At 46.8% G+C, this 20,538-nt stretch overlaps 3 protein-coding genes across 6 annotated transcripts in view; 2 read left to right on the forward strand and 1 right to left on the reverse strand.

Moving 5' to 3' along the window:
• The window catches only part of CARM1 (coactivator associated arginine methyltransferase 1), a 49,912-nt gene extending 35,396 nt beyond the window's left edge, over window positions 1-14,516 (forward strand). Inside the window, exons 7-16 of one of the 2 annotated variants that reach the window (XM_051971539.1) lie at window positions 6,119-6,209; window positions 6,839-6,920; window positions 7,198-7,283; window positions 7,906-7,995; window positions 9,269-9,406; window positions 10,753-10,842; window positions 11,445-11,557; window positions 11,885-11,962; window positions 12,508-12,576; window positions 12,979-14,516. In XM_051971539.1, coding sequence (XP_051827499.1) covers window positions 6,119-6,209; window positions 6,839-6,920; window positions 7,198-7,283; window positions 7,906-7,995; window positions 9,269-9,406; window positions 10,753-10,842; window positions 11,445-11,557; window positions 11,885-11,962; window positions 12,508-12,576; window positions 12,979-13,115 — 974 coding nt within the window. In that variant the 3' untranslated portion in view covers window positions 13,116-14,516. The remainder of the gene's footprint in view (window positions 1-6,118; window positions 6,210-6,838; window positions 6,921-7,197; window positions 7,284-7,905; window positions 7,996-9,268; window positions 9,407-10,752; window positions 10,843-11,444; window positions 11,558-11,884; window positions 11,963-12,507; window positions 12,577-12,978) is intronic. The other variant, XM_051971540.1, reaches the window with a different exon arrangement.
• A 249-nt stretch (window positions 14,517-14,765) lies between these two features.
• Window positions 14,766-18,022, reverse strand: YIPF2 (Yip1 domain family member 2). Of its 3 annotated transcripts, XM_051971543.1 has the most exons (10): window positions 17,924-18,022; window positions 17,680-17,738; window positions 16,812-16,957; window positions 16,648-16,728; window positions 16,246-16,333; window positions 15,992-16,108; window positions 15,686-15,852; window positions 15,422-15,604; window positions 15,221-15,335; window positions 14,766-15,010 (listed from the first exon to the last, which is right to left on the reverse strand). In XM_051971543.1, the coding sequence occupies exons 2-9, from the start codon at window positions 17,708-17,710 to the stop codon at window positions 15,231-15,233; spliced, it is 918 nt and encodes a 305-aa protein (XP_051827503.1). In that variant the 5' UTR covers window positions 17,711-17,738; window positions 17,924-18,022; the 3' UTR covers window positions 14,766-15,010; window positions 15,221-15,230. The 3 variants fall into 3 exon arrangements, 2 of the variants coding, with proteins under 2 accessions (XP_051827503.1, XP_051827502.1); XR_007949524.1 differs by lacking the exon at window positions 17,924-18,022 and having other exon boundaries at window positions 15,422-15,495; window positions 16,812-17,774; XM_051971542.1 differs by lacking the exon at window positions 17,924-18,022 and having other exon boundaries at window positions 16,812-17,764.
• A 39-nt stretch (window positions 18,023-18,061) lies between these two features.
• TIMM29 (translocase of inner mitochondrial membrane 29) lies at window positions 18,062-19,141 on the forward strand. The gene is made up of 2 exons (XM_051971544.1): window positions 18,062-18,302; window positions 18,378-19,141. The coding sequence occupies exons 1-2, from the start codon at window positions 18,173-18,175 to the stop codon at window positions 19,055-19,057; spliced, it is 810 nt and encodes a 269-aa protein (XP_051827504.1). The 5' UTR covers window positions 18,062-18,172; the 3' UTR covers window positions 19,058-19,141.
• Window positions 19,142-20,538: the final 1,397 nt, after the last annotated feature.

Genomic DNA, 20,538 nt, shown 5'->3' on the forward strand with positions numbered 1-20,538 from the left:
GAGGGTTCCATTATGATTCCATGAGAAGAGCTAGTGTTACTGGCACCTTGTTCTCCCTCTCAGCCTTATGGACTGAGCTCACGATTCTTAATATCATCTTTCCTTAAATCTATACCCTAACACACAGGATTGGCTCATTTTGAGCCCCCAGATCCTTGTCACACAATTTGGACTCCTGTCACTTTCTAGCAATGTGAATTTTGTAAAATTGGGAAGCTCTATATAAATGCTATTTTCATTCTTATTTTCAAGTGCAGAGAAAATTCCTCCCTTTGCTAATTAGAACGATAGTTGGTAGCTTAGGCTTGTGCCCACTGGTATTTCAGTTCCAGCTTCACCACTTGGACAACTACTTTTTGAGGCCAGTCATTGTTCCCAAAGTTTGAAATTCTCAGTCATTGCTAATTATCTTCAAGTCACTAGATATCAGAAAATCCATAGAATTGTTTTTGTTTGCTGAAGCAATTGGGGTTAAGTGATTTGCTCAGGGTCACACAGCTAGGATGCATTAAGTGTCTGAGATTAGATTTGAACTCGGGTCTTCCTGCCTTCAGTGCTAGTGCTCTATCTACTGCACCAACTAGTGGCCCCAAACCCACAGAGTTTTTACTTCTTTTGTGAATCAATGCATAAAATACCTAAGTGGTCTGATTTTGAAGCAAGGCTTCTTAATTTGAGATCCATGAAATTTTAAAAAAATATCTTTTGGAGACAGCTAGTTGGTATAGTGGGTAGACTACCCACCTTGAAGTCAGGAGGAGCTGTGTTCAAATCTGATTTCAGACACTTAACACTTCTTGGCTGTGTGACCTTGGGCAAATCACTTAATCCCAATTGCCTCAGCAAAAAAAAATAAGTAAATAAAAAATATCTTTTGATAATTATTTCACTATAATTGTGTTCCTTTGCAAGGCTATGTATTCTATTTTATAAATTTAAACATCATCCTGAAAGGAGATCTAAAGTGCCAAAAGACAATCCTATGACTCAAAAATAAATAAATAAAGGTTAAGGCTATCTGATGTAGAGACTGATGAATTTTAAAGTGGAAGATGTCCCTGAGAACAGAGGTGGTATGTGTGGGCTGTTAGGCTTTCTGGCAGAATGATGGCCTCTTGTGCTTGGGACCTCACAGAGTTTGCTCATTCATAGGCAGTCTCTGCTTGAACAGTATCAGATCCTGATCAAGATTGAAAGAAGAGGTGAGCTTTCTTTGCCCTCTGTAACAACAGGCGTTTCAGGAGGCCTAAGCATTGATTTGAGGCATGCCATCTTGCCTCTCGGTCCACCCTTCCCAGGCTACAGAGTAATGTTAGGAGGCAGTGTCAGTCCACTGGCATTATGGGAGATGGGTAGGACTCTTGGACTCCTGACCAGTGGTGCCAGAAACACATGAACCCATTTCTTTCTGTCCAGCACAGTAAAATTCAGCCTTCAAAATACTTGAAATACTAAAATAAGAGGAGTCAGTAAAGCACCAGCTGTTATTTCTCTTTTCCTTCTAAACTAAAACCAAAAGAGCTAGAGACAAATCTGTATCTGTCTTATGGGGAGCAAGAATAATTCCAGACTGAGTAGGAGAGAGTGAGAGAGGCCCAGAACTTCTGTCTCATTTCCTTTTGCCCTTCCTGCTGCTTTGTTCATCCATCTTCCTCAATTCATCCACAGTGAAACCTTGGAGCTGACAGGAAAGGGATAAAAGTACCAATGCAGTCTCCATGTTATTTGTAAGAGATGATTACTTCAGCATGGCCTTTACCAGGTGGAGCTTTCCATAGAGATCACTTTATAGCAGAGGAAATGAGTGTATCTGTTTGTGGTAATGGTAGGAATTGATGACGAAAACATTTCCTATTTCCTAACATTATAACTGAAAATGTGGCGTATCCAGAGAAAGAAAAGAGAATTGGGGCTGGAAATCGTGGGGAGAAGAGAAAAGGATTAGTTAATTAGGAACCCCCAACCTAGAGGACCCAGACACAGCCCTTATTCCCAATAAGATAGCCTTTCCTAAGTGGATACTCTGAGCCATGAGAGATTAGATAGGACTCTCACAGAATATTGCACATCTTGTCATGTGTGATCCTTTTGTTTTTGGTTTTGTTTAACTATTTTTATTTACAAGTAAGAATTTATGGTTCAGGTGCTTGGGAAATTAACTTAGTGTAAAGAAATAAAAGCCATAAATTAAAACTTTAGAAAATAAAAAAGGCATCTTAGTGGGCACCATTGCCAAGTGGCACATTTACACTGTTGAAACAGGTGCTCAGGCTATAGGAGGAAGGAGTAGAGTGAAGCATGAGTGAAGCATAGAGCCTCTTGTAGCCTTGTATCTTCTAGAGGAGAAAAGAACTGGGATGAAGATAGATTTTTCAAATTTCCATTAAAGCTGTGTGATTGATGTTTTCTCTTTCCACATGTTTCCCTTTTGGGCCTCAAGATGTATATGGTTGTCTTATGTACCCTTGGGTGGGAATCACTCAATTTTGTGATGCTGAACCAGAGACATACAATGCACGCTGGTCTAGAAATTAGGAACTAGGAAGAAGAGGAAGTCATATTGTGCTTTTGCTACAATTCTACAAAAGGAAGAGACAGAAGTTCAGTATCAGGAAGAAGCTTGTTTTTAAGTGATTAACAGTGCTTTAGAAATCATGGAAAATGCCAGCAGCAAATCCAGAATGAATCTGGGATTTCCTTTGGAGACTTTGCCCAGGAAATGGTTAAAGACTTCCTCTCCCCCCCCCCCCCCCCATCTTCAAGAGACCCCAGTCCATCAGTCATGGGAAGGTCAAGCCTTGGGGTCAACATCTGGAAGCCAGGCCCCAGGTGTGTTTCTGCACAGGGGTCAGTTTATTGTTTTTTGAATAAGTACACACATTCCTGCATGAGTGTGTGAGGCAGCACTTTAGTGTTTGATGTTTTCATTTTAGAATAAGCTAGTAAAAATGGAGATTTAAATAAATAAAAATTTTAAAAAGTAAAACATATATCCCATATCTACCCCTCCTCCAACAATATAATTTATAACTTAAACCAGAAATTTGGCCATTATTTTTTCCTTATATTGCAAGACTTCTTTTTTTTTTTTTAAATAGTTTTTTATTTTTCCGAATACATGCAAAGATAGTTAACTCACCTTTGCCAAACCTTGTGTTTCAAATTCTTCCTCTCCTCCTCTCTATTTTCTCCCCAAGACAGCAAGCAATCCAATTAAACATGCAATCCAGTTAATATGTACAATTCTTCTAAACATATTTCCATATTTATCCTGTTTCAGTCAAATCAAAAGAGAAGAAAACACAAAGGGGGGGGAGTAAATAGACAATTTTTTAAAAAGTGAAAATATTATAGTTTGATTCATATTCAGTCTCCATAGTTCTTTCTCTGGATGTGGATGACACTTTCCATCACAAGTCTTTTGGAATTGCCTTGAATCACCTCATTGTTGAAAAGAGCCAAACCCATCACAGTTTGATCATCACATAATCATCTTATTACTATGTACAATGTTCTCTTGGTTTTATTCACTTTACTTAGATGAATCAGTTCATGCAAGTCTTTCCAGGCCTTTCTGAAATCAGCCTGCTCATCATTTCTTATACAACAATAATATTCCATTATATTCACACATTATAACTTAGTCATTCCCCAACTGATGGAGATTCACTCAGTTTCCAATTTCTTACCATTACAAGAAGGGATGCCACAAAGATTTTTGCACATATGGATCCTTTTCCCTCTTGTATTATTTCTTTGGGATATAAACCCAGTAGAGACACTGCTGGATCAAAGGGTATGCACAGTTTGATAGTCCTTTGGGCATAGTTACAAATTGATTTTCAGAATGGTTAGACAAATTCACAACTTCACCAGCAATACATAGTGTTTCGGTTTTCCCACATCCCCTCCAACATTTATCTTTATCTTTTCCGTTATCTTAGCCTGAGAGTTCTGAAATGATACCTCAGAGTTGTCTTAATTTGCATTGCTCTAATCAATAGTGATTTAGAGCATTTTTTTTTCATATGACTGAAAATGGAATTATTTTCATCATTTGAAAATTGTTCATATCCTTTGACTATCCATTGGGCAATTTTTATAAATTTGAGTCAGTTCTCTCTATGTTTTAGAATTGAAGTCTTTATCAGAAAAACTGATGTAAAATTTTCCCCTAGCTTTTTGCCTCCCTTCTAATCTTGGCTGCATTGGTTTTGTTTATACAAAAACTTTTTAATTTAATGTAATCAAAATTACCCATTTTGCATCTCATAAAGTTCTCTTAATTATTCTTTGGCCATACCTTTCTTTTCTATTGATGTGAGAGGTAGACTATCCTTGTTCTCCTCATTTGCTTATAGATCACCCTTTATGTCTAAATCATTTTGACCTTATCTTGATATAGGATGTTAGATGTTGATCAATGCCTAGTTTCTACCATACTATTTTCTGGTTTTCTTAGCAAATTTTGTCAAATAGTGAGTTCCTATTCCAGAAGTTGGAATCTTTGGGTTTATCAAACAATAGTATAATCATTGTAAACTTAACTTATTCATTCCCCTGATCTACTACTGTATTTCTAAGTCAATACCAAATGGTTTTGATGACCGCCAAGTTATAGCTTTAGGCCTGGTACAGTTAGGCCACCTTCTTTTGCATTTTTTTTTTTTATTTATTCCCTTGAAATTCTTGATCTTTCGTCTTTCCAGTTTTCTAACTCTACATAGCAATTTCTTGACAATTTGATTGGTATGGCACTGAATAAGTGGACTAACTTATGTAGAATTTTCATTTTTATTTTGATAATTATATTTCAGTTTAACCAGTTTCCCTTGTAACCCTGTATTTTATTTTATGAATTTTAAAAATAAAATCTTTAGTAGTGTATAGAGCACCAGCCCTGAAGTCAGGAGGACCTGAATTCAAATCTGGTCTTAGTCACTTAACATTTCCTAGCTGTGTGACCTTGGGCAAGTCACCTAACCCCAATTGCTCAGCAAAAAAAATAGATATATATGATTTTGACAAGGGGCCATAGTCTTCATCAGAATGACTACCAAGCAGGTCTATGATCCACAAAAAACACTTAAGAATTGCTACTCCTAGAGGGAAGTCCAAAAACGAAGGGTTAATTTAAGGGCAACTTACTGTTTTCATTAGAGTTAGTGATCTGAACAAGGTAACTTTGCAGATTGGCGCATCTAAATAACAGTAGCTACTGGTTTGCTTGCTGATGCTGCTGTCTTGAGGCAGCTCTATTTATTGGCCAGGGCTGGCCTCTAGGACCCTGTAGTCCTTTCTTCCATCTGTTTCTGCCTTGGGGGGTTTGAAACATTAGCATTTGAAGTTCAGGTTGATTACTTGGAGATAGCTCTAAGGAAGTTTTATTACTTTTTATCATGATATAATTTTTCTATAATCATTTTCTAATAATGATAGTATTTCAAATGTTGAGTCACTCATATTGTATAGAAATAAAACTTATCTCTCACAGTTTCTGACTGCTAAACACACAAAACAGGGCCCAAGGAAGGGAGTGGGTAGAAATTGAGGAAGGAGAAGGTAACTCAGGCCTTCTTTTTTTTGGATTGCCAGGGATATTAAAGATTGTGTCCCAGGTTAAAGAGAATCTTTTCCTTGGTACTGCCTCCTAGGAAAAAAGAGTCCTTTCTCTTAAGGCAGATTTCCCTCTAGATGGAAAGCCATCTCTAACATCTGCATATAATGGTAAATTTAGTTCCCTTCTCCTGGAAGGGTGTTTATTCTAAAATTTTATTAGTCTTTATCTACTGTTTTCTGTGCATCTCATATAACTGATAGTGCTTCCAGTCACTTCCTCCCCCTTGTTTAGGTACTGTCTATTTTGGGCAATTTGTTTTCTCATACTGGCCACAATGATTGAGGTTCTGCTTCTGACTATGCTGCTTAGGGAAGTCCAGCTGACACTGTCCATCAAGATTCCTTTGCTCTGACCCAAGGAATGCAAACCCTGAGGTTCTTTCATTCCCTAGGTAGTTATCAAGAACCTTTCTGGAGTTAATGGCCTTAATATTCCTAATGTTAGACTTTGCTCTCTCTCATTTCTTCCTCCCCTCCTCCCCCCACATTCTATGCCCAGGAAATATGTTTCCAACCATTGGGGATGTTCATCTCGCCCCATTCACAGATGAGCAGCTCTACATGGAACAGTTTACCAAGGCCAATTTCTGGTGAGTTCTTTCCCTTCTCTGTGAGCTTTGCCCTGGTGGCTCCCTGAGGCCATGGTCAGAGCTTGATAACTGCCTGCATGCAAGAATGTCTAGCCTAGCTTATACACAAGCTTTGGGGATTCTCAGACATGGTGGTTTTCTGTTCCCCAGGCAAAGCTGGCCTTGCTTTCTAGGGTACTATTTATTTTTGTACTCTTGGGCCCTGTGGATGGGTTGGACTAGGTGACCTCTAAGGGCCTTTGTGCCTTAATACTGTACCTCTAATGAAGGTTTTTATCGTCTGCTAGTATAGGCTGGCAAAGAGCAGCTCTCCTTTTTCCATCTCATTCCTCCCATTCCCATTTATTTCTATCCTGCCTGCCTTCTTTATTTCTCTCAGGAAAAGCTCTGCCCCAGGTCGCCAGCTAAAAAATATTATCCTTGGGATTGACCCCTGACTAGTTTGATGCCTACAATAATGTCTTCTTTCTTGTATATGTGACAAACACTTTTCAAATTATTCCATCCTCTGATCAGTTAAAAACTTAGTCTTTGGAAGTGTGACTTCTACAGGGCAGGCCAAGTCCTCACAGGACACAGGTTGGTCAGCTCCTCCTTGGTGGGGGTGGGCTTCTTTCCTCTTTCTTTAGGTATCAGCCGTCTTTTCATGGAGTTGACTTGTCGGCACTTAGAGGAGCGGCAGTAGATGAGTATTTCAGACAGCCCGTTGTGGTGAGTGTCCTGGCACTCCTCTAGCCTTTAGGGCGCTGGGGGACGGAGTGGGGGGGGGGGGTCTGCATGGAAGCTTTGCTCATTGGTTTCCTGCTGTAGCCATGATTCTCATCAAGGCTTGTCAGACTGAATTTTTCATGGCGACTCATGGTACCAAGACTCCACTTTATGGTCACACTTGCATGGCTGGGCTTTCAGTGCTTCCATTAAGTAGCCTAATCCTGCCTTCTCTTTTGTCTTCCAGAACCCAGTTAACTAAGCTCTCTCTTTCTCCTAGGACACATTTGATATCAGGATTTTAATGGCTAAGTCTGTAAAGTATACAGTGAATTTCTTAGAAGCCAAAGAAGGCGATTTGCACAGGTAATATTTCCTTTTGGCCTCCTTTGGATTGTGGGCTGGAGAGAGTATATGTGAGTTAGAGTCACAAGGCTGGAAATCCATGCGGTTCCTGTGCAGAACAGATGGGACCTTGTATGTCCTCCTGAGACCTTTTATCCACACCAGGTTTCTTTGAAAAGCATTGTTCCAACCTCTTGCAAAAGCAGGAGAGGGTGGGTCCTCTTCTCATACTGCTACTGGAGCTGTCTTATAATTCCTATCAACAGTTACTCAATAGATTTAGGCACTATTTTAGCCTAAAATGAATCTCCTTTCAGAATTTGTCTAATACTTTAATCTTCTCCTGGCTTCTTCTCTTTGCTATCTCCAGAGACATGGGGAAAATTGGGGCTGGAGGAAAATTGTGAAACAGGTGCAGCATTCTGGACTTGTAGCTCTTCACTTTACTGGGTTAAGCATCATTAGGACTGCACATTTGGTTAAAGGGGATGGTGCTAGTTAGCCTAAGCCATCCTCTGAGGGCCACACGAACCTCCTTCGCTGCTGCCAAGGCTGCCTTGTCCATCCCTCTACCCTGTAACCATCACGTGGAGGTCTTGGCCTTGCCTCTGTATTAACAACTTTATTTTACTCTGCTTTCCAGGATAGAAATCCCATTCAAGTTCCACATGCTGCACTCAGGGCTTGTCCATGGTTTGGCTTTCTGGTTTGATGTAGCCTTCATTGGTTCAATGTAAGTGATGGGGGAAATGTACAAAGACTTGGGACCTCCCAAGGGAGTATGGGGTTTGTAGAACAGGTGCCAGTTCCAATTTCCTGCTGTTTGCTGAGTTCCCTTGCATGTCCACCTTCAGTTATCTTGTCTCTGTGTATATACATAATTGGGGTGCCTTTGCCCCCATTTTGGCCACCCCTGAACCTCAGATAAACCATAGACTGATTGTAGTCCCAGGGGAAATAGTTGGGGGGACTCTTAAGGGAAAACCAAGACTTCTCAGTTCCCTGACCTGCCTTCTGCCTTTTTGTTCTCCTATGTGGAGTTCTCTTTAGTAATTTCCTAGTGCCTGGAGCCTATAGCTGCTTGTTGGGTGTGTGTGCTCCCATTTGTGTGATTGTGTGTGCTCAGATATCTGGGGCTAAGACAACTAGAAGGATGCCTGACAGCTCCTTTTGTGTTCTTCTTCCAGTCAGTACTGTGTCTCAGGCTGAGAGATTTCTCTCCATCTTCCTCAGCCTGGTGTCTGATAGTAGAAAATCATTCCCTTCCCCACTCGAGCCTTCCCAAAGGGAAAAAGCTGCCCAAGTGCTGTTAACCTGGGATTTCTAGGGCTTTTATATTTTCATTAGGGCAGATTTGTCAGAGGATTGGCTTGCCTAGGGGGACTCACCTGAGGCTTTACTACTTCCAGCACCCACTTACCCCTCAGCCGTTCCTCTGCTCCCCTAGAACCCTCGGAAGTTCATCTGAGCATTTCATTCCAGCCCAGACTCCTCCGTTCCTGAGCCTACTGGCTGACCGGGAGGCTCTCGGCTATTAGAGATGCCCTTTCACCATCTGTTCCCGCAGGCCCTCTTGGCCATATTCCTAGCTTGTCTTTGCCAAAACACAATGGTGACTCAGCTTCTGGAGAGATGAAGCAGCGCTTTCAGAGAGGGGCGGTGGCTGGCGCTCTGAGAGTCAGGGGCTGCCTTAGCTGTTGGGCCTTCTTATCCCTGGCTCTTAACCTTTTGTGTGACATGGCCCATTTGGCAGTCTCATGTAATAACCCATCAGTCAGAATTATGTTTTGAAAATTTCATCATTGAAAGAAATAGTAAATTAGTGATTAGTGAAAATATAAAGATGCAGGTTTGTTTTATTTGTTTTCTATTCAAGTTCATAGGCTGATTTTCCAGTTTTACAAGTGCTAATGATCCCTCAGTCTTTAGGCACATAGTGTGCAGGATCTGGGGGAATGAGTGGTACCCACCGCCCTCAGCATCCCCTCTCTCCCTCTCACCAACAGAATGACAGTGTGGCTGTCCACAGCACCCACGGAGCCTCTGACTCACTGGTACCAAGTTCGGTGTTTGTTTCAGTCGCCGCTCTTTGCAAAGGCCGGGGACACGCTCTCAGGGACATGTCTGCTCATCGCAAACAAGAGGTAGGCCCTGTGGGAGAGGAGGGGAATCTGCTCTGGAGGCCATTTGAAGAAGTGAGAAATGTTTCCCAAGCCATAGCAGTCAGTCACACATGATGCCTTTCTCATTGGCATCCCTAATTTCAGATGTCCCATGTGTGGTCTGTGGCACATATCCCCATGGAGCTTCTCATCTAGACCAAGAACTCCCAGCTTTTTCATCTCCTCCTCAAAGAGCACAGTCTTCCTTGCCAGTATCTTGTCCCTAAGCAGTTAATCCTCTCCAATCTCTAAACCAAGTGATGGGGAGTCTTAATCCCTGGCACCAAGGCCAGTTCACACCTTCCATTCCCATCTGCAATCCAGAGTGAAATATGCTATTGGCCTTCCTCACAGCACTCTCAGGGATTGCTGACGCTGGGAGGAAGCTAGGCTAAATGAGCCCTGCCTGGGTCTCAGAAAGAGCAGCTCTGGGAAAATCCTGGTTTTCCCCTAACTGTCTCAGGGATAGCTGATAGTTGGAGAAAGAGGTGGCACAGTAGCGAGAGCCCTGGCCTTGGGGTCAGGAAACCTCAAGTCTGAATAATGCCTCGGGCCTTCTGGAGTTAAGTGTCCCTGGGACAGTTACTTTTGCTCCTCTTGGCTAAAGTTTTTTCATATGAAATGGGAGTAATAATAGAATTTAGCTTATGGGCAGGAGGATCCAGTGGGATAACATATGTAAAGTTCTTTGCTACCTTTAAAGTGCTATAAGAAATGCTAACTATTATTTTTTAATGAGGCCAATAAATTATTATTGGCATCATTTCTTCCATGTGTTGGTGAATTGTGGGTCTCCTAATAATAAAACAGTTTAACATCTTTGGTTTAACCTGCTTTCCTCTGGACCAGCCAAAGCCTATTCTCAAACTTGTCCTGCTGTCCAGCAGCTTTGGATAGAAAGGAAGAGAGTCATTTAGAAAATCATTGCCTTCCCAAAGGGAAAAGGCTGCCCAAGTGCTATTAACCCTGGGCTTTCTAGGGCTTTTATATTTTCATTAGGGCAGATTTGTCAAAGGATTGGCTTGCCTAGGGGGACTCACCTGAGGCTTTACTACTTCCAGCACCCACTTACCCCCTCAGCTATCCCTCTGCTCCCCTAGATCATGGCCTCTGTGTAGATTCACGATCCCTGGAAGAAAGATTCTTTAAATGCCTGGGAGGAATTCTAGAATGTGACATGTACAGATTTTCCTTCTCTAGAAACCCTGCATGCTATAAATTGTGGTATCCTGGGAGATGGCCAGAAGGAAGAGTAATTTGGCCTTAAGCTTCCTAGTTTTAAGAAGCCATGACTGAGCCTCTGGACCTGCTGTCCCTTCTCTTTGCAGACAGAGCTACGACATCAGTATTGTGGCCCAGGTGGATCAGACGGGTTCCAAATCCAGCAACCTCCTGGACCTGAAAAATCCTTTCTTTAGGTAGGTCTGTGTAGAGACCACTTGGCTGTGAATGCAAAGAACCTCATCAGATCTCTGAGCCAGGAGGGTCCCAAGAAGCCATCTTGGTGTACTTGCACTGGAGCTGTTATTCCTCCCTCCCTAGCATTCCCAATTGGTGGTCATCTGGCCTCTGCTTGAGGACCTGGAACCAAGAAGGGTTCACAGTCACTCCTTCCCACAAGCATCCTGCCTGCTTGTCAGAGAGCTCAAACTATTCACAAGTTGCTCTTTTGCCGAGTTCACATTGCCTCTATAACTTGTTTGTCTTACCTTCTATACATTAACCTCTAAGCTAAATGTTATTAATTCCTTCAATCAGTCCTCTTCAGAGATTTCATCCTGATTATCCTCCTAGCCCCAGTTAACGTCTTCCTATTCCCATTTGCAGAGGCATAGAGCCTTAGTCCCTGATCTTACTAATTTTTTATCCCTCACTTTTATGCAACACCCAGTCCCTTCTCGGGACACACCTGTGAGCCACCTGGTAGTTAGGGAGACAGCTACCTGGTCTGTTCTGCTGACCTCCTCAACTGTTCAGAGCCCCAAGAAAGAGCTTGTGTAACTGTTCGTTTTTCTGCCAGATATACAGGTACGACACCATCTCCTCCACCTGGGTCTCACTACACATCTCCGTCTGAGAACATGTGGAACACAGGTGGCGCCTACAATCTGAGCAGCGGGATGGCCGTGGCTGGTAAAGCTTTCCCATTTCCTCCTGTCTCCAGCTCCAGTCCTTTACTGAGCTGGAAAGCTCCTCTCAAGGGGTTCATACCATTTTTAAAGAATACACACCTGTGCCTGTGCTGAGAGAGAGAGTGAGAAAGGAGGGAGGGAGGGGAGGGAGATAGAGAGACAGACAATAGATGTGGGTGAGGAGGCAGGGATAGGCTCCCAAGAGCCTTTTTCAGGGTTAATAAGAACCAGACTTCCTGGGAGTTCTTAGCCTTTGGGCCAGATGCCCTAGGAAAAGCTATTATGACGGCCTCTCCCAGACAGACACATTCTCTCCTCTTCTCTGCAGGGATGCCAACGGCCTACGACCTGAGCAGTGTTATCACTGGTGGAGCCAGTGTCAGCCACAACAATCTTATCCCTTTAGGTGCGTGTCCCTCTTGGGGGTGGGGATCTCCCTGAGACTGAGGATTTGGCCAGGGGGGACATGTGGATCACACCTTGGGGTGGTGCCTCAGTCAGAAAAGCAGGGTGGACCAGGCGTTTTCTCTGGGAAGGAGCCAGTGACACCTGCCAAGCAATGGATGGGACGTGGGGCCTGTCGCCAGCCTCTCCTTCCTCCGTGGGCCCTTCCCACTGGTGTCTACAGCTCTCTTGCTCTGCTGTCTCCTGTGTTGTGCCCATCTCTCTGTACTCCCCTCCCCAGAGGCCGCTGAGCAGTGTGAGGAAGGTTATCTTTGAGTGTGTATCCTTGTGTGTGTGACTCCCAAGATCAGCCCAGCCTTTGTCAGCTTGGAGCCCTCAGTTCCCTCGGAGCCCCTACTCGGTCCTAGGCCCCCTGCTGGGCACCTTGGGGTACTTTCTCAGGCCAGGAATGAGGTCCCATGCCTAGGGGTGGCTGAGACAGCCCTGACCAGAGCCCCCAGCCAAGGTGCTGACGGCCTCTCCCTTTCCTTCCCTCTCCCTGCGCAGCCAACACTGGGATTGTCAATCACACCCACTCCCGGATGGGCTCCATTATGAGCACAGGGATTGTCCAAGGTAATGTGGCAGTGCCCAGGCAGGCAGGGAGTGTGTGTGTGCCCCGCCTCCCCTCCCACCCCCAGGGCCTCGACTGGCTGATGCTTGAGCTCTTGTCTTCTTGGGCAGACCCCTGAGCCCATCCTCTCCCTCTGCTTCTCTCTTCCCTAGCCTTAACCTTTGCTCTCTGGTTGGGGGGTGGGGAGGGTGTCACCAAGCTCCGAAGTCGGGGTGGGTTCTGTTATGGAGAAGTGCCTCAGGGATAAGCCCTGTAGCCCTTCCCCTCCTGGGTTTCTGAGCCACATGGCCTCCAAACCTAGGCCAGGGAGAGAGGTCAGCCTCCAGGGGCAGGGGAGGAGGGCAGCTGTGGAGGGCACCCCGCTGGCCTTGAATGACCTAGGTCTTGTCTTCCCTCTTCTCCAGGCTCCTCCAGTGGCCAGAGTGGAGGTGGCTCCAGCACTCACTACCCAGTCAACAGCCAGTTCACCATGGGGGGCCCTGCCATCTCCATGGCCTCCCCTATGTCCATCACCACCAACACAATGCATTATGGGAGCTAAAAGTCCACCTCTGATCTGAACTGACCACACCAGGAAACCAAATGAAGATTTCCCCTTCCTCCCACTTTGGTGGACTGTGCCCTCTCCCTAACCCCTGCCCTAATAGGGCAGTTTTTACCCTTGTACCATAGAAACAAACACCCAGTCAGCTCCTTCTTTGACATGGGGACTTGTACACTTTTTTTATGAAATATTGACACCTCTGCGTCTTGGCCCTGGCTGAGGCCCCGAGTGAGCAGGCGAGCGAGCGTCGCTGTATTTTACAAATTTTACAAGAGATCATGTAGTCGGAGCCATTGCTCCCTCCTACCCCATCAACCCTTGGTTTGGCATCTTCCTAACAGCTGTATGTGGGGAGCCAGACTTTGGGGCACAGACCAGTGGCCTGTGGGGGGCTGTGCTGAGTGTTGAGGGTTGGGGGGAGGCATAGCCCCAGAAGTCTCATCACCTTTGCCTTTTTCCCTTTAGTCAGAGATCAACCATGTGACCAGCTGCAGGGACTAGTAAAACTGCCCCTCTAGCCTTACAGTGTCTCCCCAGGCAGCTCCCCCCCTTTGGATGAGGGGGAGGGCAAAGGTGGGGCTGTAGGGGGGTAGCAGGTGGGGTTCCTCCTGCATCTCTGGGTCCTTGGACAGGATCAGCGTGTGACATGCTGCTTTTTTTAATTTTATTTTTTTACAAAAATAACCAGTGTCAATCCACAGACTCCAGAGGCCAGGCTGGCCTGGCCCAAGCATGAGCCAGCTGCCCCTGCTGATGGACTCCGAAGATCATGGGGAAAGGGGTGGGGGATAAGGGCCAGGGGTAGCAAGAAAGCCCCTGCTTCTGGCATGGCTGGCTAGCAATGTGCCCAGTCCGACAGAGGCCTCTGCACTCGATTGGGCAAGCTGTGGCCCCAGGCCCAGGTAGCCTTGCTTCTCTGGGGAAGTCTGTGACCCCAGCACCAAAGGGTTCACCTCACACTTGAATGTACACACCAGCCCGTGGCTGTCAGAAGCAGCCTTTTCCTTCTCCCCTCCCAGCTGAGTGAACCATCACATCTTGCTGCTCTCCTGTCACCTGTGACCCCAGAAGACCTTAGACAATTGTTTTTCCCTCCCTCTCTATTCTCTCCCTCCCTAAGAGAACAGGAGGGGACTGAGGCTTTGGCCAGTACTACCCATTCTGGGTTAGGGGTGGGGGGGTGGGGGTGGATTAGTCAGTACTGGCAGAAACAGAATCTAGATTTCTTATGAAAGACCCTGTTTTTCTTTGTAGTTCCCATTAGGCCTGTGTATTCCCTGTATCTTAGCATAGCCTCCAACCCTAAAAGTGTGTCATTTTTGTCCCTCCCATGGGTGCCTGGGAAGGGACCTTGCAGGGATTCCTTCTTGGGAAATAAAAACAGAAACAAGTATTGTATCACAGGCAGTTTTCTTCAACTCTAGCCTGCCCAGGCTCTTAGCCCCCACTAATAGGACAGAATGGGGCCCCCTGAAGCAGGAGGGCCTACAAACTCACTGACTGCTCCCTCCCTTGCCCCATTTCAGTATGTAAGAGAATAAATCAATTTTACCCTAGTAGCTTTTCTGTCCACTGGTTTCTCACAAATGGAGGTGCCCAGTATGCCCATAATTCCAGTAGGCCCTCTGAAGGACTAGAAACCTCGTATACAGGTGAGGAGAAGTTCCATGTTTATATAGTCTCTTTAAATCACCTTTGCATAAAAAATAAACTTTTTGATTTGTAAGAAATGTCTTCAAACCAGCAGAATGGACACAATGACTCAGCACCGGATGGTTCCTTCCATCAGTGGAGATCACCTGATGACCACTTGGCAGGGGGACCCTGTTCTGGTGGTTTCTTTCTCCCCCTGGATGACTAATGGTACTTGGTCTGTCAGCTTCCCCCAGGTGCTTAAGAAAAAAAAAAAAGTAGAAACTAAGTGAAAGGATCCCAAATTATGTTTCTACAAACCTTTTGCTCTTTGAGCAAAGATTCCCTATTAAATGGGGTATGAAACCAACCTCTCAAGGAAAGCCACCTGTGAAGCTTGCCGTCCCTCCCCTGGGGAGGGGTGGCTTTGGGGGATACTTCTCTCTTCAGACCCCCGCTATTCTGCTTACCTCTGTTCCTTTAGGAGGCTGCAGAAGTCCTGGAGGAGCCAGGTGCTGTGGCCTGGCGCAGTGGGGCTTGGGTCACAGGAACGGACCTTGAAGGCAGGGACTGGAAAAAATATATCTAAAGCGAGAAGTCTTGAGTCAGTGTCGAGGCTACAGGCCATCCCAGCTTGCCCATTCCTCTATACCTTGGACAGCTGATACTACCTTGCAGCCGATGGCCAGGAGGGCATGGAGGGCAACCATGACTGTAAGCAGCACTGCCGATACCACCTTGGTGTCTGAACGGACAAGAGGCCAGAAGGTGAGCAAGAGCACAGCCCCCGAAAGGGACACAGCCAAGACCCCAAAAAACCACTGAAGGCCTGAGATGGGGATGAGCCATAAGACCTGAGAGATAGAGGGGGAGGCTGCAGGATTTCTGTCAGTACTCACTACCCCAGCCCAACCTAGCCCCCAAGCTTTCCTCACCACAGTGGGGATGTAGATGAAGAGGGAATATCCATAAACACACACAGTCTCCAGAAAGGTATAGCAGCCAACACGGTCTCTGACCCCCTTGCGCCACTGCAGGAAGCCCCATAGTGCTGCTGGTACCAGCCACGCATAGCAGTAAATGGTGACCCCTGCAACAGTAACTGGGAGAGAAAGCACAAACCTTAGTTGCCTAAGGCCAAGAAGCTCTTTAGTGTCCTGCACAGCCCATTCTTCTCCGTGTGTGCAGGACAGGCCCAGAGTCTGCTCCCACCTTGATAGGAATCCTCAAGGATTGCTCACCTTTATGAAACTGGGGGCTATAAGAAAAGGAAGACTGACTCCAGCTCTGTAGCAGGGTGGACAGGTTGCTACTCACAGCCAATGTGAAGGCCAAAGTAGCACATATCCAGAAAGGCCCTAGAGAAGGAGTGGAAAGAAAGTGCAAAATGTTGATCAGATCCCCGAGAATTACATTGCCCTCTTGCCCTACAGAACTCCACCCTGTTCCCAATTTTCTCTCGGACTCAGCTAGCGAAATAAAAACCTAGCCTTACCATATAGGTCTGGATGATGCCGAAGACAGTGTTTCACAAAGTTCTGCCTAGGTGCTGGCAACAGTGAACTTTTAATCCTTTCCAGCACCTAGGATGGAAAGGGGAGCACTCAACCACTGAAATTAATCACACACTAAACTCCCTGCCTTTAAGGAGTTTCACCAGAGGGGATCTAGATATACTATTTGTATATCATGATAACATCAAGAAAAAGAAAATGGGGAAGGGGAGGAAGTAGGAAGGAAAGCTCATTTTCAACTTTGTGGATCAAGAAAAGGTGCTGGGAGGTGCTGGCCCCTTAAGGCAAGTGCAGAAATGCCAAGAGGCTTAGCCAAAACTAAGGCCTATAAGTGGGGGGCTTACAGCTTCCCATCTTAAGTCAAAATTAGCCTGGACCCTCACCTGATATGTATCTACATCAAAGAAAGACTGGTGGTAGCTGAAGGTCCAGAACTTTGGAGATTGTTTCTCACCCCCAAGCAACTGTAAGAGAAATGGTCCAAGGCATGTTTGTTCCCTGTAGACTCCCAACAGGGTAAGAGGGAGTTTGAAGGGTCCAAGCTCACCTGAGTCTGATCATTCTCTTCTAATTCACCATCTTCTTGGTCCTCCTTGTCCACAGCTAGGCTCACATGGCCCTGCAATTCCTCCAGGCTGGAGATGGCAGCAGCCCCAGGTGTCTCAGCCAGCTGGTCAGTAGCCGCTTCAAATTCTGTAGATGTGACCAGCCGCCCCCCCCCCTCCAAACTCAAGAGCCGGGTATTAGTAAACCACCACCACCACCACCACCCCCCCCCACTCCCTGCCCCAGCCATCCATTAATCCCTTCCCTTTGGATTGTCAGTTTGTCTCCCTCTCCCCTGTATTCAGGCCCAGCAACCAGTGGAGTTGGGGGGATTAAAGGGAAGCCTGTCAGACAGCGCTGGGGGGGAAGGTCCATGCAGAACATGAGCATCGTCTAGCTGGCAAAGTGGATGAAGCGCTGAGACTCGAGTCAGGAAGACCTGAGTTCAAATTCAGCCTCAGACACTAGCTCTGTCACCCTGGGCATGTCACTTATAATCTCTGCCTCAGTTTCCTCATCTGTAAAATAGGGGTATTAACACCTACCTCCCACGGTTGTGTGAATCAAATGGAACATTTTAAAGCGCTTCGCAAGGGAGCTGACATAGACGAGGTTCTGGATATAGGTTAATTATTATAATAATAGTACAGGAAGTTTGGGTCCCAAGAGGGAGTTTGGAGAGTCATGGGCTCTGGGAATTGATCAAAGTGAAAAGGTCCTTGGGGGAGGTAGGAGGACGGGGAGATACCGGGCTCTGGAGTTTCTGGGGAGGTTCAGGTAGAGAAGTCGGAGTCCCGAGTATGGGAGCTGGAGAGGGGGGCCCCGGGGCCCCAGTACTCGTGGGGAGGGATTAGAGTTTCTTCACTCACCGTGAAAGGTGAGTTCTTGGGGCGCAGCCATGGCTAGCGCTCTCACCACATCTCCGGCCCTGCGGAGACAGGCGTGGGGTCAGGCAGAGGAAACCTTCCTTCCCGGGGCTAAAGCTGCAGGAGCCGGCTCACTCGGTCCACCCTTCCAGCTGTTGACCAGCTGCGTGGAACGCCGCCTCTGCGCCTGCGCCACCTAGATCCGGGTCGGACTCACTTAATCCGAAGGAGGGGAGAACTGGCTTACCCCTTGGCCTGCCCGTCCTCCTCCGCATGGTGGCGCCGCTTGTGGGCGTCCAGATGGTATAGTCCAGTGGCGAGACGCTAACACGCTTGTCCCCTTTTGCCATACCCATATTGAGGTTAGCGTTCCACTTATTCCCTTCCGGTGGGGAATCATTTCCGGCAGCACCTTTGCTCAAAAGAAGCGACGCTACAGTGTGAGGGTGAGGAGAATGTTTCCTTCCGGGCCGTCGGGATAATACGAAGCAGGAAGATGATGGGGACCGCCGGGCTGTGGAGGAGAGTCTACTCTAGTGGCGCCGCCACCGCCGCCGCCGTTGGAGGAGGAGAGGGAGCGGCCTCCACCGGGGCCGTAGCCAAGCGGGGTATATGGGAGCGGCTAGGTGAGTAGCGGCCGGGCTCGGGGGGTCCGAGGCTGAAGGACGAACCCTGGCGCTCATGCTATCTCTTATCCGCAGGCATCTGGGTCCGCGGGCTACTGCACGACTACGCTGAGGCGTGCACAGACGCCGCAGCGGCGGCGCGGGAGCGGCCCGTGCGGGCGGCGCTGTACGCGGGGCTGCTGGGTGGCGCGGCTGCCTGCGCCCTCCAGACCCCGGAGGAAGCGTCCTTTGAGGAAGCGCTGCTGGACGCATCCGGGACCCTGCTGCTTCTGGCGCCCGGCACCCGCAACCCCGGCTCGGAGGCGCATGTGCAGCGCCTGCTGTGGCTGCGGGGCCGGGGCCGGCTGCGGCACCGCAACCTGGGCCTGTGCTCAGTGCTCTATGAGGCCCCCTACGACCCCGAGGCTAGTCTCTACCAGGCGCGCTGCCGCCACTTGCAGCCGCGCTGGGCCGACTTCCCAAGTCGCGTGCTGGACGTAGGCTTCCTGGGCCGCTGGTGGGTGCTGACCGCCAAGATGCGCGACTTCGACATCAACGACGACGAGTTCCGCCACCTGCCCGCGCACCTGCGCACGCTGGCAGAGCACCAGCTGCGTTCCGAGGCAAATGAGCGGCTCTTTGACGAAAAGTACCTGCCGGTGGTCCTCACGGAGGACCAGGTGGACCAGGCCCTGTGGGAGGAGCACGTCTTGCAGAAGGAGAAAAAGGACAGGCTGATGCTGAGCGAGGCCTCCCCCGAGGGAGCCGCGGGCTGAAGGCCCGCAGCCTATGGCCGGCGTCTTCCTGCTCTGTGATGAAGGGAGGGAGCTTTAGTCAAATAAACTTTTTTTCCTCTCCTCTCTCTCTCTCTCTCTCACATCTTTTTTCCTCCTTAAATGAAATTGGTACGGTTTGATCCACCAGGTAAGTTTAGTTGCTTTGCTTTTCCATAGGTACATTCCAGGTTCTCCTGCCTTTCCTTCCTGTCAGTTTGGAAAAAACTGGCTGCTGCAGCAGTAAAAGGGTCACACACAGATATTTCCGCTCCAGCTCCCAAACCTCCCTCTTATCTTAATCTTTCCATTGTCCTTAAGGCTCTCCCCATCCCCCTAGTCTCTTAGATGTGACCTGGTTGCCACCTTATACCTCACCCCCTAAAGCCAGTCTGTTTCTACCAGCTTCTCATCACTGGCACTGCCACCTGACCTTCCCAAATGCTCTGCACCTCAGGAGGGCACTTCTTCATAACCCTGCTGGTACAGATTTAATCCTCTTACCTCTACCCTACCTCCAAATTCTTTTGAAGCCCTTACTTTTAGGAACAAATACTTAATTCATTGTTTGGCTTTTAAAGCCTTACATAATCTGGCCCCTTCCCATCTTTCTAAGATGCTTTCTACCCATGCTTGGAACTCTTTTCTCCATCTCGGTCTCCTGGCTCCTCTGACTTCCTTGAGGTTCCAACTAAAATCCTACCTTCTCTAAAAAGCTTTTCATAATTCTCTTTACTGCTAAGGAACTCTGTCTATTGATTTTTGCCCAGCTTATTCTGTCTGTGTCTTGTTTATGCACAGTCATTGGCATGATACCTCCATTAGGCTTTGAATTATTCTTGCCTTTCTTTGTATCTCAGCCCTTAACCCAGTGCCCAACACAGTACTTACTGACCTACTGTCACAAGTTATGTTGAGCTGATATTCAGTCAGCCAGTCAAGAAGCATTTGTACCTGCTCTGTTAATAACACACTGCCAAATGTTAAGGAATACAATCAAAGACAAAGACAGTCATGTTTTCAAGGAGTCTGATGGGGAGAGATAATTTGTGAATGACTATGTAAAAACAAGATATATGAGGTGTAAGTAGAAATAATCTCTCTCTAATGGTTAATGGAAATAATGACAAATGGAAGTGATAGTTAAGCATTAGGTGGAGCCAAAGACAGGGAAGGGCCTTTTGCAGGAGGTAAGATTTGAACTGAGTTTTGAAGGAATTCAGGTGGCAGAAATGAAGGATAGAGAGAATATTCCAGGCCAGGGGACAGCAAAGAATGAAGCTTTTGTTCCAGACAAGCTACGCAGAAATCCTTTGCTCTCAACTTTTATGTTGAACCAAAAACCTAATGGCTCTTCCATTAATTTCATTAATTTGTATATGCTCTCGGGCAAGCTGTTTAGCTTCTCAGGATTTCAACAAATGAAGGAGTTATATACTACATGATGTCTGAGGGTCTTCCAGAATTCTGACCTCTGTATTAGA

The sequence above is a fragment of the Antechinus flavipes genome, chromosome 1, assembly GCF_016432865.1.
Source record: "Antechinus flavipes isolate AdamAnt ecotype Samford, QLD, Australia chromosome 1, AdamAnt_v2, whole genome shotgun sequence".
Lineage (NCBI taxonomy): Eukaryota > Metazoa > Chordata > Mammalia > Dasyuromorphia > Dasyuridae > Antechinus > Antechinus flavipes.

Coding starts and splice junctions, on each gene's coding strand:
- YIPF2 (XM_051971542.1), bottom strand. CDS start 17,060: ATGGCTGGGGCAGGGAGTGGGGGGGGGTGGTGGTGGTGGTGGTGGTTT. Junction 16,729..16,811: donor AAGAGAATGATCAGACTCAG/GTGAGCTTGGAC, acceptor TTTCTCTTACAG/TTGCTTGGGGGTGAGAAACA. Junction 15,336..15,421: donor TCCTGGCCATCGGCTGCAAG/GTAGTATCAGCT, acceptor TTCTCGCTTTAG/ATATATTTTTTCCAGTCCCT.
- TIMM29 (XM_051971544.1), top strand. CDS start 18,173: ATGATGGGGACCGCCGGGCTGTGGAGGAGAGTCTACTCTAGTGGCGCC. Junction 18,303..18,377: donor GGGTATATGGGAGCGGCTAG/GTGAGTAGCGGC, acceptor TCTTATCCGCAG/GCATCTGGGTCCGCGGGCTA.